Genomic DNA, 18,631 nt, shown 5'->3' on the forward strand with positions numbered 1-18,631 from the left:
ACCCCAGCCCCAGCACATGCTTTCAATTAAGCAGCATCTCGCGACAGGCAGAGGATCTTGCTGCCTCCATCTTCACAGCATTGCTCCAGCCCTTCCTCCCTCAGCATCACATACTGCCTCTAAGGTCCATACCCTGTCCTGCCTAAACTTTAGTATTTTCCAAAGTCTCAAAAAAAATCAGGTGAGGAATTCTGCAGCAGCTGTGGTTGGTGATACAAAACCAAACACTGTGTCTATTCGCTGGTGTGTGCTTTGGTTTTGAGTGTGCTGGGTTTGGGTTTCGCCCTTCCTTCCTTCCTTCCTTCCTTCCTTCCTTCCTTCCTTCCTTCCTTCCTTCCTTCCTTCCTTCCTTCCTTCCTTCTTTCCTCCCTTGTCTAGGAGCCTCAGAGGCTCTCAGGTCAAACCTCCATCTGCCTGGAGGGCTTTTGGCACTTCCAGGATTCAGTGGCCCCAAAAAACAGAGGCTTTCTGGGTCACTTTCTCACTTGTCTCACAGAAATAGCTCACTGCTGTTCCACCAACATCAAGTTTGAGGTGACAGAAGAGCCCCTGGGACCCCGACTGCTGTAACCTGCTGCTGCCCAGCCTCGGCTGACTGCACAGTTTTTGGCCAGGCTGTGCTCGGATCTGCTTAGGATCCTTGACTGAAGCAGGGCTTTGGGCTAGGAGGAGGGTTGAACTTCCACTGCACACTAAAGAAGCTCCCGGTCTACATCAGACTTTGCCAGGACATGCTTTGCTGGAGAGAAAGGCAGCGGGGAGGAAAGCAACAGTGAGAAACAACAAGGAGAAAAGCAAAGAGAACTCAGGACTGGGTAATTTCTGGCCAACGATTGTCTCTAATAAGGTTTGACTGTATTAATTAATTGAGATGTGCCTTGGAGAGCTGGAGCTGCTGCTGCTGGAAGTCAGCCAGGAAGAAAAAAAACCTCATTTTCTCTGCAAACCTGCTGATTAGACCAGATCTCTGAGGTTCACTGTAGCAGGCTTTGGGGAGATGGGCAGCGTTTCAGGGCCTGTGACACAGCCATAGGTAGAAATTGGTTGTCATGAACTGCCAAGGGAGGTGGCCAGGGTTGGAGGAGGACAAAGCTTTGCAGTGGGACCGAGCTGGGTCGTTCCTTTGCATAAGCTTTTGATTAATTTCCAACATGAAGCCAAAATGCATGCATTTTCCCTGTCTGTGTAGGAAGAAAAACAAATAATCTGTCATTCAGCAGAGGTTCAGGTCATTGGTAGGACTAAGACTACTCTTGAGTCCTTACACACCCGTCATCCATGCTCTCAGTCCGAGTAACAACTCCCACATGGACCTCTCTGGGAGTCAGAGACATCGGTGGACTGGATGGACCAGGATCACAAAAGGTAACCTCCCGGTCCCAAATAAGCTCTTCCAAAATACTGTGTAGATATTGTGGACCTGTGCTCCCGCTGGGTGCCAGGCACCACCGTGGGCACCGTGGGTGCAGGGTCCCCAGGGAAGAAAATGCTTCAGTCTGTTCTTCTGTGGCTGTGTCCTTAAAGGACACAGAGCGTTGGTGTGCGTTGCTGGGGGTGTGGGGCCGAGCTCATACCCCAGGGGTATCTACACAGTGTTTTGGAAGGGCTTATTTGGGACCGGGAGGTTACCTTGTGGGTGCGCAGGAATAGTCACCATGAGTCGGGGGGTGCAGGGAGCATGTGTTTATAGTTTGCACTACAGAGTTTTCCTAGGTCTTGGGAAATGTCCTGGAAAAGATGGTCTGTGCATCTTTCCCATATAAATGCCACTTACGAACTGGCAGGGAGAGGACAAAATGGTCTTTTCCAGCTTTGTTTTTCTGCAATGCAGAGAAACTTTGCTCCTTGCTTTGAACACAGTGTGGAGGAATCAGCAGGTAGTCGTCTTTGTGCCCTTGGTCCCTCCGTGAATCTGGACTCCTGTCCGTCTCCAGGAACAACCCTCCCACTGCTGCTACGAGAAGAGATGGAGGTCGAGGAACATCCTGCAGCCCTGTTCACCTGAGAGCAGTAACATGATCTGGGGTTTAAACACAGTAATATTGACCCAAATGAAAAAAATAGGTTACTAGAATAAAGACATGTCTCTGTCAGGCTCAGTGAATCCTGGTTGCTTTTCCTGGTTGCTTTTTCATGTAATTTTTTCTCTCGCGGGTTTTTACATGGAAGCAGGAGGAATCCCTTATGTAGCTGTTCACTTTTCCTATTTTTTTCTAAAAAATAGAATTCCTATGGCTCAGATATTAGGGGGCTGGGTTTAGACCAGATAGAGTAAAAATTCTGCTAACAACCCTTGTAACTCTTCCTATAGTTTCTATAGCCAGGACTTGAGAAGATGCTGGACAGAAGTGGGTACTGGATGGCATGGGGTTCAGATGTTCAGGAGTAAGAGATGTTGGGCCAGTGCTGGGATTCCCTCAGTTTCACTTTGCCTTTTGGATACGATTTCAACACACTTGGAAAGAAACTGTCCCAGTTTTCCACAGATTCTTTTTCTGCCATAAGAGGGAAATAATCGAGACTGAAACTACTTCCACTAATTGTCTCATTATTTTAAATCTGAAATGCTGCCAAGTTGCTGCTTGGGAATTGTTCAAACAGCTTTAGTTACCCTTCTCTCCTGAAGGCCAGGCTCCCCAGTAGGAATTCTGCACACCAGGTGGTCATCGCGCACGTCAGGAGATATAGTCTGGTCACACAGCCCAGGCCAGCTACAGCCTTGAGTCATCAAACTGATGTTCCCAAGTGCTGCTGTGCTATCTCCTCATTGAAAATTTTGAGGTCGGTAAGGGCTATTACATTTTTTTAAACCTCAAAATGAAAACAAAGCAGAAGGCAGACACTTGCCCCCAAAAGACAAATGATTCTAAGAGATTGGAAGACATATCTTCCCAGAGGAAGAAGTGAAATGAAATGTTTTCAAGGACCTTTGTTAAACTCGAGAGAAAGAATGCACATAAGTCCTTTGCTTGCTTCAGCCACAGGTCGTTCCTACATTGTTGTCTGGAGCCATTTGCCTTCTGTCTACACTGATGTCTCAAGCAGGTAAAGTCACAAACCTTAGAGGGACCAAGCTGCAGAGAAATCATGGTTATGGGCTCAACTCAAGCAAACTCACCCAAGATCTAGTCTTGGTCATCAGTGCTCTCACTATCCTTCTTTATGTCAATCACTAGCTTTTCCAGCAATCCCTTTCACAAACATTGGGCTTATTGGATAGTTGGGTGGATGAGGGTATGTACAGGTGAAAACTATAGAAGTTCATCCAGAAGAAAGGAAGAGCAAGTCCCTGTCCTTGTCAATGCTTGTGAAGAAGCAGGAGGTCAAACGTGGACTTACCCAAGCAAAGCTCTGTGCCCTGTATATTTCCTATTCACATTTTTTGGCTGCTGACCCAGTTGTAACTTGGCCTCAGAGCGTCCACATTGCACTCAGGAATAGCTGAGAAATGGCTAACTCCTGGTGGGAAGTGTTTCTTGGGAAACCGAGGCCAGACCCTTGCTTCTGATGGCATCTTGGGTTTTATCTGTACTACCGTATAAAACAAGCCTGGACAAAATCTTTGGCCTTGGGGTCAAAAGGTACATTCTGGCTTGCCTGTGCCCACATGCTTAAATCTTCCCCCACCAGCACAGACACCTTTGCCCATGTGTCCTGGGTCTACGACACCTCCTCAGTATGCCAAGGCACTGTTTGGTCAGGAGGAGCCAAAACCATGCCAGTGAGCTGATAGATAACCAGATTGGACAACAGTAGGACAGGGCTTAAGGATGCTTAGAATCACAGAATGGCTTGGGTTGGAAGGGATCTTTAAAGGTCATCTAGTCCAACCCCCCTGCAGTGAGCAGGGACATCTTCAACTCGATCAGGTTGCTCAGAGCCCCGTCCAGCCTGACCTTGGATGTTGCCAGGGATGGGGCATCGACCACCTCTCTGGGCAAGCTGTTCCAACCTGTTCCTGGCTCTGTTGACTATTTCACTTTGGCAGATGTGGCTCTTGCCTCATTTCATGTGTACATGTGCTCGTGGGAGTGGTGTGGGAACATGTTTGAATGTAACTATGGCCACGCATTCATGCGTATGTGCTCACGGCGATCTGCCGTCCCCACGGGGAACCTGTTTTATACTAAAAATGTTTTTGCACTAATGCGTAAATTAAGTACGACTGCAAAAATAGTCAAAACGGAGCCCAAAAGAGAACAGAGAAGATTGATTATGTGCATATTTTAAGTGCTTTATGTCTGTGAATGTTTATTCGAAAAATAAGAGTGAAAGAGAAGCACTGACACTACAAATAAAAATAATATAGGGAAATACATCTCTTTTATTATTAAATTATAGATTAAAATAGGAGACATAGGGGAATATAGAAACATATATCTCTTTGTGGAGGCTTTCTATAACAATCAGCATAAAATAACGTAGCAGTACCTGACAGCTTAAATAAAGATAGGAGCCTCAGCTCCTATCTACGCATTTATCTCCTCTGATCCAGACAGGGTAAAGAGGCATAAAAGGCTCAGATAATAGCATCTTTTCTGCACACCAGATCCCAAACGATAGGCAGATTTTATACTTGGTTACTCCGCATAATGTCAACATTGTTAGAAAACAAAAGCACCATGAAGGAACATTCCCCCCCCCCCCCCCCCCCATTTCAGTGTATTTTCCTTCTGATCTTTTACTTTTTGATTTCTGTATAAAATATTATGGGGCAGATATGAAACTCTGCGCCTCTGGGCCAGCCCCTGAATTTGTGGGGCAGCAGGACATGGGACGACGGGAACGAGCAGTGCGGTTCAGATGGGTACACACAAATCATATGCACAGAAGCGGAGAACGCACCAGCCAATTCACTTAAACCCCGTCCTTTCCTTCCTGCAAGCTGTCACAATATCTATGGTAGTCGACAGCTATCGACCATTGCATGCCATGCCATTAGCCTTTGCCGCCCAACACGTCAGACGACGGAGATGGAGGAAGCTGTGTGTCACATCGGAGCCGAGCAGCACATGGGAGGCGCGAGCAGAGCTGCAGCACACGCTGAACTGGGCGGTGAAGCTGATGGAAAGTCTTACTCCAACCAGGTGTTCCCTGTTGTCCGTGCTTTGTCCAACAAGGTGGACTTCATCTTGGGAGGCTCTACCCTGGCACCATGGACCCTCTGAAGACCATGCTTTCCCCAATTCCCTTTATCACCAACAGTTACCTGTTGCCCCCTGAGCAATTCTCCCACGTCCTTGGCGTGCTCAAGGTGACATCACAGCAAGCCAACCCAACCTGGGGGAGTTCCTGCAAATTTCCATGCTAATATCCATCCATCTGGAAAATGTAGCCCTTTTCGGAAGGCGCGGCTGGCACAGGACCAAGGTCCTGGGCATCGCCTGGGAGTCGGCACATCGCCTTCGCATCCACAGCTATGCTGCTTTGCGATGGTTAACATCCACAGGACCATACTTCCCCTTTGACATTGCTCAACTGCTTTTACGTCCGAGGAGCAGTCCTGAACCCACATAAAGTTCTCACTTCGCCTTTTGTCCCTGGACTTGCAGGGTGTATGGACTGCCTTTATGGTCCCAGGAAGCCATTTCTTTGGCTCTATGCAGATTTGCATCAGGGACTTTTCTGCTTAGTTCAGAAAAAATAAGTAGCACTATGAAACGAGCCTGGATTTCTACATCTCCTTTCATGTGCACCTTTTCTGCTATAAACTTCACTAACTTTTCCCCCAGTGGGCAACACTAGGAGCTCATTCCCTTTCCCACATCAACCTGTGGGATCTGAACATCTGAGACTTCTATCAAACCAACCTAACCTGGTCAGGGGATCAAAAATTATTTAGGGTGCACAGACTGACACACATACATAAGATTCGTTTTCTCAAGAAACCACAGGCTGAACAGAATAATTAGCTTGTTTACCTATAGTTGAATCAACTTGTTAATTCTTACTAGCCTGAAGGGTTTTCTCCAGGGACACCTATATTTGGCTAGTTGATTTGTTATGAGAAGAAAGAGTTCTTGGCACTTGCTTGAGGAGACAGGGAAAAATATTGGCAGCAGCTACCCACATTTTTTGGAAAACATTTACTTTTGAGTCCCAGCATAATGGATCGTGACAATAAGAATGATTGTCCAAGCCTGACTTGGAGCCAGTCCCTCAGGGAGGTTGCATCAAAGACCTTGCCTTCCTCAGCTCCATTTCCAGGGAGGATGGGGCCAGGTCTGAGGGCAGAAGACCTCGTGTCCTGAGAGAAGGGAGGCTCTGGGAGGTAGAGAGGGTAGGGCCAAGTCTAAGGCACCAAGAGCAAGGCCGTTTTACTGGAGAGGAGAAGGAGCCACCTCGTCACCTATTAACAACAGACAGGGCCCAGGGCTAGCCAAGCCTCTTGGCTGACCCAGACTCATCATCCATCACTAAGCCAACTCCCAGCTCTACCATCAAATGACCATTAAGACCCTTAGTTCAGCTGCACCATTTTTCCATGGTACCTTCAACAACCCTGTAGTGATAGTTGTCCTATCACTACAAGGGCATGTAGTGATAGGACAAGGTATAATGGCTTTAAACTGCAAGAGGGTAGATTTAGATTAGGTGTAAGGAAGAAGTTCTTCACTGCGAGGGTGGTGAGGCACTGGACCAGGTTGCCCAGAGAGGCTGTGGATGCCCCATTCCTGGAATTCTTCAAGGCCAGGTTGGACGGGGCTCTGAGCAACCGGATTGAGTTGAAAATGTCCCTGCCCATGGCAGGGGAGTTGGACTAGATGATCTTTAAGGGCCCTTCCAACCCAAACCATTCTACGATTCTATGAGTGGGGGATATATGGGGTGCAGGGAAAAGGGGAGGTGAAAGAACTTTGGCCAACCCTCAGTTCCAAGTGTACCAGGCAGCAGGGGGACCCTCTGCCTGGTGACACTGTTGGTGTCTTGGAGGTTACACAGGCCCCTTGTTTAGCTCATGGATGCACCTAGGACCTGCAGATCCTACACATCGATGCACCATTTAATCCTCATACCCATGACCCACAACTCTCCTGAAAAATATACATCAAGCCTCAGGCCTAGCCCAAACTGAGGCCCTGCAATTTCTTTTTCCAGTAAAAATGAGAAAGAAAGATATCCCAAACAATTTGCTCCTAATACTCAAATTAAAACTTTTTCATTCTCCGCTTCATGCTGTTGCTCTCTCTCCTCCCCTCTCTGTCTTACAGAAGTGTGACTAATCCTCTTCCTTCCCTTGCACTGTTACCTTGAAGGTATTTATAGAGTGTGATCATGTTCTCTTCTGTCTTTCTTCCCTTTTCAACTCTGGATAAATCAAGCTTCCTCAGTCTTCTCTCACGTGTCTTATCTTTCACGAGGTCATGCTAACTGCAATGGCAAGCCAAGAAAGGTTTTGCCTGTTGGAGAGGACACTTCAGAGCAGATACAGCCGCTGCACAGGCTCTGCAAGAAACTTCTGACGGACTCGCTCCGCGTATGCACATCCCCAGGCTCTTGCCAGGTCTGCGTGCGTGTGGGTTTGCACGCACCTGCGTGCATTAGAAACAGGAGGATTTATCTGTTCCCAGACAAATTAGCCAGCGCTATCATATATTTTATATTATCTCATGTCATTGTTAGTGTTCTGCCTTCTGAGCTGGAAGCAGCAGAAAGGAAGATGAATGTAGGGGGTTGAAAGAGATTAAGCTGAAAGGTTTGTCCAACAACATCTGCAGGCTGTCTGAGAAATGGACGGTGTCTGGGAGGGAAACGGTGGTCTCTCTTGCTGTGCCTAGGTTAGTTAATCAAGGAGACTCAAGGTGCTGGTCCAAATGACCCAGAACTGCCTCATTCATACTATTAAACTCTCTCCCCCTTCAAAACAGAGCAACCGCTTGCAAATGGACCGGGAATGGTCCTTGGCTTGTGCTAGCTCCTGACCAATGCCCAGGAGATGGCTAGCTGGCCATGGCCAAAAGCACTTCAGGGATTTTACTAGGTGTGACAATAAATTCCCACGGCTTCAAAGGCTCCTGGGCACTGTGTGATTTATGAGTGGCCTCCGTGACCCCCAGCAGAGTCACCAACTGCAGGTACTTCCAATCATCACCGTGACCAGACCCGTCAGGTCTGTGAAACAGTTGGAAATGTCTGACTGGATTTCTTTCTTTCCCTTTTCTCATGGGAAAGTGTGTTACCTGGGAAAATTTGGGGTTTGCAAGTAGAAAAAAAAAAAGTGCTAAATAATATTTTAATATTACTTTCTTCATCTTTTTTTTTGTAGTTGAGTACATTGAAACCATGGCCTCTTGACTGCTCCCTCCATCACCACCTCTTGGAGGACAAGAAAACTTGGTGGCATCAGTGGGGTTCATCTGACTGAACTTAAAGCAAAATCAAGGCAAGGTCTAAAACTGTCACCATAATTTGCTTCATATTCCTTGGAGATAACGCTGATCTGTAGAGAGGGTAAATGTCCCTCTGGACCTGTCAACCTCTCTCTGCTGATTTAAAGGAAAAGTTCAGAAGATGAGGTGAAAACCAGGTGGCGTTGAACCCATCTCCTGCAGCCTGCTGGGACCATCCCTGTCTGGTGGACGGGCAGGGACAAGTGAGAAACAGGGTCCATTTCTCTTCCTGTCCAGGGTCCCTCTGGGAAGACCATTTTCTGTTTTCTTAATAAAAGCAGGTAAAACAGAACAGAAACATCTGGGGCTTTATTTTAGTCCTCATTTTTCTTCCCCTGGAATTATCCTCAATAAGCATTTTATTTTCCACTCGCTATCTTTTATTGCAATTTTTACTATTCCTGATTTGTCACTGTTGTTCAGAAGCCAAATTGTGCCAAAAGCCCAGTATTTTTCTGGGGGAATGACTTTCTGTTTTCCAGCCTGCTCTTCTATCGGAGGCTTTTATTTTTTGCAACTCACGGCTGCTCCCATCTCAGTGGCACATCACTGAATTCAGCCCCTTCTCTTTAGCAGTGCACATCTCTAATCCCAGCGCAAAGCAGGATCACCGATCCCTGTGTAGGGGATATGGGAAGATTTTCAGAGCAGATTAGCCAGCTACTGCACTTGGAATTCAGTTCCTGCCTGAGCACCAAAATAAGAGCTCGGTAGATTGTGCGCACAGCAGGTGCTGCTAAAAGTCACATTGTTCCTGATACGCTGATGAGAAATTTTGATCCCAGCTTGTAGTTAGCTGCTTCACACAAGCACAAATATCCCAGGTCAAAAGCACTGTCACCTGGTTCTGCCTCACAATGATTTCCCTACCTTAAAAACATCCTTATTTTACACTGTGATGCAGTGAATTTACATCACTTTCCAAAATCTGAGAGACACCCAGAAACAGAGGCCATAATTCCTCATCCTGTGGGACAGCATTCAACTTGCAGCTTAGGCATTTTGGGGGAATTCACTGGATTTCTTTTTGTTATTTGGTTTGGTTTAGTTTTGTTGGGTTTGGGGTTTTTTTTCTCATTTGTTTGTTTGTTTGTTTTTTTGCTCTAGCCGTTCCAATTATAATTAAAACTTATTGGTAATGTGATAGCATATAATGAACTCAACTAGAGATCTGGACCCCCTCGAGTCAGGTACTTAATTACTAACAGGCTTTCCAGCACACATTAAGGATTGGCCTGGCTGGGTCTGTAGGGAGGAAGAATGCAGCGATATCAGGAGAGGGAGATAAATTTCCTTGCATCAGTCCCAGGAGGGTGGTAACTCTGAAGCTGCTTTACCCAGTGTGTACGCTTCCACACTCCGCGCTGACGGATGGGTCCCTGAGCTGTCACTTCACATGCACTTGGCCTGCGGAGACTCACATTACCTTTTGCAGACGGGGGAATCCAACCCTTAGGGCTTCCCCAGCTCCAGAATGGCTCTCAGACCTTTATGGTCCTACACTTTCCTCCTCCCAGCTCCTGGATTCCCTATTAAGCTTCATCTGCATCTTCTGTCCAACCTCTCGGGATCCCTTTCTCCTCTGCTTCCCACCTCCAGACCAGAATCAGCTCAGGACCTTGTCCGCTCTTCCCTTCCCACACCTTCTGGCCCTGATGGAGAAGTCTCGCGTTGCGAGTTTAATGCAGTTCCTCATCTTTTTACCAAAACATCAGGAGAACCCCTATGGCTGGATCCCAGGGGAGGATCCTCATCCAGGTCTCAGGACGTTTCCTGTAGTTTTTCCCTCCAGTTAACATCCTAAATCATCACGAAAAGGAGACGAGCTTTCCAATGGAATAGGGAAACCCAGGGAATTCTCTGGGAATGGAGCACCTGACCACATTTCAGGAGTTCCTTGGGCCAGCACAGCTTATGGCTTTAAGGTTTGCTAAAGCCTGCAAAGCCTGACAAGCCCCCAAGCGATGCCATCATCTTCCCAAAGGGAAACCTCCTCTTCTCCCTTCCTTTAAGTAATCAGATGTTGTCCTGGTTGCAAGCAAAGCTTTTATTCCTGACGCACAGCTTGAGTTCCTCCTCATTCCAGCTCTTTGCGAGGCAGAGAGCAACTCCTTCACGTTACCTTGGAGGTATTTATAGGCTGTGAGCATCGTGACCCCCTGAGCACTTTTCCCCACACTGGAAGGAAGACTCAGCCAAGATGACTCTGCCCGTGCCCTCTCTCTGAAAGATGATGTGGCTGTGACAGGCAGACCAAGATGTGCAGTTTGTTTCTCAAGCAGCCTGGCTGGGTTACATTCTCTTACCAAGAGGAAAAAAAACAAAACAAATGGATTGGAAGGGGGGAAAGAAAAAAAAAAAAAAAAGACCTACCATGAAATTGCTATAACTCATGTGTCAAATCAACTAACCCTTGCAAGGAGGAGTGTAATTCCTCACCATGCAGAGGAAACACTTAGGCAAACTCAGCCTTGTCTGGGGCTTTACACAAACAGGTCAAATGGCTTTGATTCATTCCAAGCCCTGTCTAATAATTCAGCATGCTGGTTTGCTCTCCTCTCCATTAGGAGATGGCAAACACATCGTCCTAACCTGCAGCCTTTATTACAGAAGATTCAGTGTGCATGGATTTATGTCACCTCATGCCTTGTGACATCTTTTTAAGGTGCCTTCTGCTGTGCATGCTGAACATCAAAGGAAAACACAGACAGCAACGAAGGAAAAAATGCACGGTGCTACAGGAGACATCTGCTACCTATTTCCAGATTGCAGGTAACCGAGTCAGCTGTATAATATCTGAGAGATATTGCTGTGAAGGCTGTCATGGAGAGATGCATTTTTCTTCACATGCATGGAAGTTAAAATCTTGGAAGAAATAGCTAGCCTGTCATTAAGACTTGTTTATCCAAAGTCACCGAGGCAGGTAGCTCTGAGAAGTTATGAGTTTCCTTCTGGCTTTTCTCTCTAGGGCAAGTCTGAAGAAGGGGCCAGGCTGGCTACAAGCCAAATCATTGCACCTACAGCCAACTCTTTGGGAGCCAGTCTCCAGGTCCTGGACACCAGTTATGGGTGATGCAGATGAGGAATGGACAGAAAGAAATTCAAGTTATAATCATGGTGGAGCTGATACTTATGGAGGGTCCAGTATGGGCAGCAGGAGGAAAAAACCCATAAAGCAAAGCATTCAATAAAGGCTGCCACAGTAGAAGATGAATTGAGAAATTCAAAACACTTTACGATTGATTTGACTGTTTATGTAAAATTCTCACAGACAGGACCACATGAACTCTGTACAAGTGGTGGCCCAGACACCGGGTTTGCTCAACAAAATTCACAGCCATCATCCAAGTGAAGGCTCCCTTCCCATGGGGCTGTAGCTGTCCTGTGTTTCCTTTGCTCTGATTAATCAAGGATGATGGGATTTCCCAGGTGGCTGCTGCAGAGGCATCAGCCAGCATCATTTGATGCAAAGCTTGAAGCAAAGCTTGATTATTTTGCAGAGATTGTGTTCAATTCACCATCTCTGAAGGCACCCCGGAGCTCTCCCAGGACCTGTCCTGAGCTTTTGCTGGGCCCAGTTCAGCTCTGAGCCTCCAGAGACCTCAAATCATGCAGACAGGGACTCCCGAAGACAATCCCATTGCTGCCTGACTGAAGAGCCGAGCACTTCCCACAGGCACCTCCACTCCCCGTGGGTTTTGCAGCCATTAGCAGCTAAAATCCCGCGAGGCAGAAGAGATCTGCAAGACGTGTGTGCAATGCCTCCTGCACGGCAGTTAAAGACCTGCAGCTCGGACAGAGACACTGAAGTTGAGTCTTGACTTGAATTATGTACTTGGCCTTTTTCTTCAATGTACAAGCAACAGGAAGAGAGGAGGAAAGCAAAACCCCCCAGTTTCTCAGCTCTTAACTCGCAGCCCTTTAGCATCTGGACCTGTTTAAAATCCCAGCCCAAAGTGGACTGCCATCCCCTTGGGGGCAAAGAATAGATGGCTGAGCCTGGCTGTGTATGAAAGATGAGCAATTCGATCCTGGTTTTGGAAGAAACACCAGAAAACCTGCCCCATTCTTTTCTCCTCAGTAAACTGGACCCATGAACCTGAAACCAGCTGCCTGTACTTGTGTATCAAAACACCCCCCAACCCACATGGCAGCAGTAGCATGGGGAGGGCTGCCTAATAACTCGTGTCAAAGCACTCAGTGAGGACAGGTATCACAGACAGGATTTTCCAGTTGGATTCAATAAATCAAAACCACAGCTATTTTTACTGCATCTTTCATGCAAACTGCTTTCCAGATGGCTTTGGACAGAAAGAGGAACATGTGCGCTCAGGAGCTACCTGTGAAGGAAGAAGAGGGATTCGCGTGAAGGCAGGTGAAAAGAGATGAGACTCAAAAGTGACGGGATATGGCCAAGGCAGTTTTGAGCTGGAGAATATATATCTAATCCAATGGGATACCAGGAAACACTTTTGTCCCCATGAGATGGTCAAGCAGTGGAGCAGGGGCCCAGAAGGGTTTATTCAGTCTCTGTCTCTGGGGGTCATGCGTTCCTTCAAGCCACCATGTGCAGGCAGCTAAATCCCAGTCCCCCCAAAAGCTCCAGTCAGGTAGACCAGAGAGTGCAGGAGATGACCAGGCTCTGAGGACACACCAGAGGTCTGGCCATGCCCCACACCTTGCATGGATGCCATTCCCAGCGGCAGGGAATGATGCGTCACTGCTGAGTGACTGAAGGAATCTCCAAGGCAGATCTGCAATTGGGGTAGGACTTCTTACCGGCTCAGCTCCAGTAAGAAGCAGGGAGATGCCTGGAAATATTAATGAAGATGACAACCTTTCTTAACACCTATCAAGCTCACTGCAGCCTAGCGACAGCCAGCTGTTGTATCACTTGTTATTAGACCCAAATCCTGGAGGAGTTATGTGTGATTTAAATATGTCGTGACCTTAGAAGATACTGATCCTTCCTGCAAACTCATTTTTCTTCCCTGTGGCAGTCCTAGGTTCTCCTTATTCAGGATGAAGAGTGGCTTCACCTTCTGGAAACCCTTCCTGCTCTCCATAAAACAGTCCTGGGTCCTTGTCCTCCACCACCTTGACCACCACAACCGTCTCCTGGACACACTCCCCTGCCCAGTCACACCAAACTTGGTTCTCCTCTTCTTCCATCTCCAGGATCTAATGCCCATCCATGGCTCTACTTCCCATCCACCTCCTCAAACTCATCTTCTCAACCACGATTTTTGCACTCTGTTTTCACTAGGAGTCCAGACCCAACATGCCCGTATTTGAACCTTTAAAGATAGCCAAAAGAGATGAAGGCAGTCCACATGAGGTGGTGGAAATTTCTTCCCAGCCCTACTCCCCCCACACACTATCACACAGCTCCCACCATCAGTCCATCCAGGCTTGACGTTCACTGCCAGAAGGTGTTACCAGAGGGGATTTTGACAGATGCATTTGAAACAAGGGAGCTGTACCGAACTGAAGATTGACAGGAACAAGGTTTTCACTGTTCTGTTCTTTTTTATTTTTTTCAGTGAAATGTGCCCTTCTAAAAAAATTGTTGTAGCAGGAGAACTACCTTTGAATTTGTCCTCTTCTACTCTGGGGTTGAGAAGAAACAGAGGGGTTTTGGGGTTTTTTTTTAAGGAAGCAGAAGGAATATAAAGTCCACTGGAGGGCAAAAGAAATCATGGATATCTTGGTAGCAGAGTATTTTTTGTCAAAAGGTGGCAAACTTCAGCAACATTAAGAGTCATGTTTTAAAATGACCAAGTGGAAAGTTATAAAAATGAACAAGTCTTGTGTGAAAATGATGAAGGGAATTTCAGGCACAATAGAAGTCAGCTGTGAAAATTGCCAGGAGAGCAGAGAAGACATTTCTGTCTCTGAATGCAAAATAAAACAGTATTCACAGTAATTCATACTAATTTTTAGACTTAACTAGCACTAATTTTTACCCAGCAGTAATTACTATTTAAGGCTCCAGAGCTCTGGAAAAAATACTTTCTGGGTGTGGCGAGATCCTTGCAGAGGAATTTGCAGAGTGTTTGAGGACAGCCTGTTGAGGGAGAAGTTTTATTTCTCCGCCACACCAATATGGAGAGACATAAATATCACATTCTTATTGATGCAAATAACGGATTGCTCCTGTCAGAACTGACAAAGGCACTAATTTAAGGAGCATTTCCCGCTCTCATACACACAGACGCATTTTTCAAGAGATTTTTGCTCTCCCCTGGGACCTGAGTTCCCAAACCAGGTGAAAATCTGCCAGACGATCTCTTGTGTTTGATTGCATCTGTGAAGAGCCTGTGGGAAACATATGCCAGAAATTATGCTAACGACCAAGCGCAGTAAAACTTGCCAGGTAAACGCAGTGGTTGTCGAAAGAAGACAGCCCAGATGCCATTTTGGGATCCTGCCCTCCATCGCAATGGTCCAGAAGTGACTCTTGGTCCCATGGGGACTTTGCAGCAAACTGCCTTCAACTCTAGCCCAGATTTTTCCTTTTCATCCTTTAATTATTATTTTGTTAGTGCAGGGACCGATGTGTCCTCTGAAACCTGCACAAGGGATGGGCAATGCTTTAGGGGCTGCTTACAGGTGTAACCCAGTGTCCTTGTAAAATTAATTATATTCATTATATTTAATTATATCAGTGATTTCTAGAGCATTGATTTTCCATAAAGTCTTCCTGCATGCCTCCCCGCTGTCCCGAGGGTGGGATTTCTAGCCAATACCACACATGCAAGCAAATATCAGGGGACACTAAGGCAGCAACAGACTCCCCCAAAGCCACGTCCCTGTCCCCAGCTGTGTGCTCCTGTTCTGTCCTTGCTGCCGGCACTGGCACTCATGTGGTTGCTGGTGAGACAGGCCAGGGAGGTGATCTGGCCCAAAAGCAGTTGAGGCAAATAAAAAATATGTTCAGCTATATAAGTTGCCTGGTCTGGGTCATTCTGCGTGCCTGTGCCACCAGCGAGCTGGGGATGAAGTGGCTGCAGGAGCTCTCCATCCAGGCTGGATGATGGTGATGCTGCCTAGTCCCACCTCAGAGAGCCCTAATTTCTCCAAGCCTGCCTCCTCCACCTGGGATCATCCCAAAAATGGCAGGGGGGCACACACATACAAAAAACCCAAGGATCTCACACTGCAGCACACATGGTACGCAGCCAGTGTGGGTGAAGCTGGGAATTACCACGTTTGCAGTTGCAGAAACTGCCGTCTCCAGCCCAGCACCCCGAATCTCTGCGGGGGCTCTGGCAGGCACATCTGAATGGCAGCCCTCGTCCATCCGTAACACAAACAGCTAGAAAATATCTAGAGAGCAGGCTGAGGGCATTGAATGGCATCTGCTGGGATGGTGCTGAGCCCGCAGGGGTGAAATGCCAGTTCAGAGATGAAAAGGTCCTTCTGGAGACCCTAAGATCAGAAGGCCAAGAGGTGAATACTGGCTGATGGTTTTGCTCAGGACCGGAGACGATGAGTGTATCCTTAACACCTGCCCACTATTCCCAATTGCATTGCTGACAAAGGAGAGCTGGCCATTTGCTCTTTTCTTTAAGTCCACTTTCTCTAGAGAAAATCAATCAGTCCACCAGTCAGTCAATCAGGCAGTCAATCAGTGAGTCAGTCAATCTGAACCACTTGGAAAATGGATCCTGCAGAGACCTGGACGCCCACCCAGAGGCCCTGTGAGCCTTGTAGGAAAAAAAAACAACCCAAAAACCCAGCTCTGAGGGAGGCTGAGACCTTCCCCAGCCCAAGGCACAGCTCCAGCCCTTGCGAAGCAGCAGCCGTCCCAACCTGGGCCATGTCCAGGTCCCGGTGCTCTTCTAAACCCCTGGAGCAAAACACTCCCTGGCTGGAGATGGCTCTTCTTAGGGGGTCGAATTATTCCCCCCCCCCCCCCCCCCCCCCCTTCTCCGCCTCCGCCTTTGGGACTTGCAAGAGTTGCTGCTGCTGACATCTAGTGACAAGGAGAGCCGGCAAGAGGAGTTACCTGAAGCTCTGACAAAACCTTCCCCACCGAGAGAAAAACCTCTTCGGGGTCTCCCCCAGGAGGTGGGCTCACAGCAGGGATGCTCGGGGTGCGGAGGAGGCAACCCCGAGCCATGCTCGGGATGTCCCAGCCACTTCTCTACATCCCAAACCCTTTTTCCTTTCCCCAGCGACCACCCGAAAAAGACACCACCACCCCCCCTCCCCAGCCTTTCCCGGTCTATGTAAGCACAGACTCATTCTCGGGTTTGGTATCTCAAAGAAACATAGGGAGGAGGGAAAAAAAATACCCTAAGGGAAGCTGGAGGGGTTGCAGCCAAGCAAAGGCAGGCAGCGAGGTGGCTTCCAGCCGGGGGGGGGGCCGGGCATTGCATGCAGAAGACCTTCCCCCCCCTTGCTCCAAGCTGGGGAGAAGGAGGTTGCGAAGGGGATGCTCGAAGCACGGGTGCTGCAGACCACATCCCCGCGGATACGGCTGCATCCCACGGGGGACAACATCCCCCAGCCACGACACTGGAAGGGGGGGGGGTGGGCTGCCTTTAAAGCTCACGGAGGGGATGGGGGAGACACCCGGGGTCCTTAGCCCCCCGCTCCTAGTGCAAAAAAAAAAAAAAAAAAAAAAAAGGCTTGAGGTCAGCCCAGGGGTTTTGGGGTGGGTTGTTTTGTTTGGGTTTTATTTTTTTTTTTTTGGGGGGGGGGGAGAAGAAATCTGCAGCGGGAAGCCCTGAACACACACGCTGGGGTCAGGACACGGTGCACGGCGCTGCACAGCGGAGCCGGGGCTGTCAGCCCACTCCCCCCGGCCCCCTAACCCCGACATTTTCCAGCTTCACCATCACCGTGGGGTTTGCCGGCGCTGTGGAAAATCAGGCTCCCCCTAACACACCCCTCCAAGCTCCTCTTCCCCAGCAAGAAGTCCCTTCAATCCGGGAGGATCAATCGAACCGTTTCCACGGCAAACAGGACTATCCGGAGCGACGGGAGGAAAGAGCCCAGCGCTTGGGTCCAGAGCAAACGAGACAACAGAAAACTGGGGTGCTGCTACCCCAGGGTTTGCTTCTGGGGGTGCTGGGGAGGGGAAACCCTACCCCCCCCCCCAAGCGAACCCCAGCAGAAAGTTGTCATGTCCGTCCTCCGTCCCCCCCCCAAAAAAAAAAAAAATCCCCTCCCCGGTGCCTCCCCGTTTACTCACCCAGGAGGATCAGCGTGCAGAAGTAGAGGATGCCCCTCATCCTACCGCTCGGCACGGCTCGGATCACCCCGACTCGGCTCGGTACGGCTCGGTACGGTTCGGTACGGCTCTCGGTAGTCCCCGGGCAGGCGGTGCCGGAGGATGCGCGGAGGTTTGGGCAGGGCGGGAGGCGGCCCCCGCCGCCCCGGTTCGACCCTCCCGGGCCGAAGGGGCTCACACCGGCTCCGGTTCAGCCCCGCTCCGGTCCCGGCTCCCGACTCATGCCCGCAACCGGGCCGGGCAGCGCGGGCACCCGCCGGCCGTTCTTCGCCGCATCCCTCCGGGGCAGCTGCGGAGAAAGCGCTTCCTTTCCCCCCCCCCCTTTTTTTTTTTTTTTTTATGCTATTCTTATTAATTTTCTTTTCCTCTTCTTCTTTTTTGTCTCCTCTTCCTCCTCTTTCAGCAGCAAACTTCTGTCCGCGGGGCGGACGCTCCGCCGTGCCCGAGCGGCGGGGCAGCCCTCGGCCGCCTATCCCCGGGCTGCCTCCGCCGGTTCCCCCCGCCTCTCCGCGGCCGCGGCCCCGCGGGGAGGGGCTTCTCGGTCCGGCCCCGCTCCTCCCCGCCTCCCCGGCCCCGAGTCGGGGAGGGGGGGGGCGCACACACACATCTCTCCCTCTCCCCCAACCCCGAGCAGCTTGTGGAGCTGTGTCTTGGGTGAGCCCCGAAAGCCCCCGGCCATGGCCCCTCTCAGGCCTTTCAGCCCCAGGATGGCTTCTTTCTCCCCCGCTGACCTTCTGGAGGGTCCTGGCATCCCCCCCCACACACACACACCCCCAACCGTTCATCTCTTTGCAGTCTCAGCCAGGGCATCGCTCAGGATAACAGCGCCAGCCCCATCGTCTTGGGACCTGTGTCCTGGTCTGGACCGTTTGCTGGCAAAGACACAGCCCTGAAGTCTCGGGCCTCATCCTACCACCCCTCCCAGCCATCATCCTTTCCGTTAATCCCCTGCAACATGATCATCTTCAGAATCTCCTCCAAAAAAAACCCCACCTCTGTA

The 18,631-nt window shown here is 49.1% G+C and overlaps 1 protein-coding gene across 1 annotated transcript in view; it reads right to left on the reverse strand.

Moving 5' to 3' along the window:
• The window catches only part of GFRA4 (GDNF family receptor alpha 4), a 71,541-nt gene extending 53,397 nt beyond the window's left edge, over positions 1 to 18,144 (reverse strand). Inside the window, exon 1 of the mRNA XM_049792807.1 lies at positions 17,593 to 18,144. Within this exon, the coding sequence (XP_049648764.1) occupies positions 17,593 to 17,632 (40 nt within the window). The 5' untranslated portion in view covers positions 17,633 to 18,144. The remainder of the gene's footprint in view (positions 1 to 17,592) is intronic.
• Between the last annotated feature and the right edge of the window lie 487 nt (positions 18,145 to 18,631).

This window comes from Accipiter gentilis, chromosome 3 (genome assembly GCF_929443795.1).
Source record: "Accipiter gentilis chromosome 3, bAccGen1.1, whole genome shotgun sequence".
Classification (NCBI taxonomy): Eukaryota; Metazoa; Chordata; class Aves; order Accipitriformes; family Accipitridae; genus Astur; species Astur gentilis.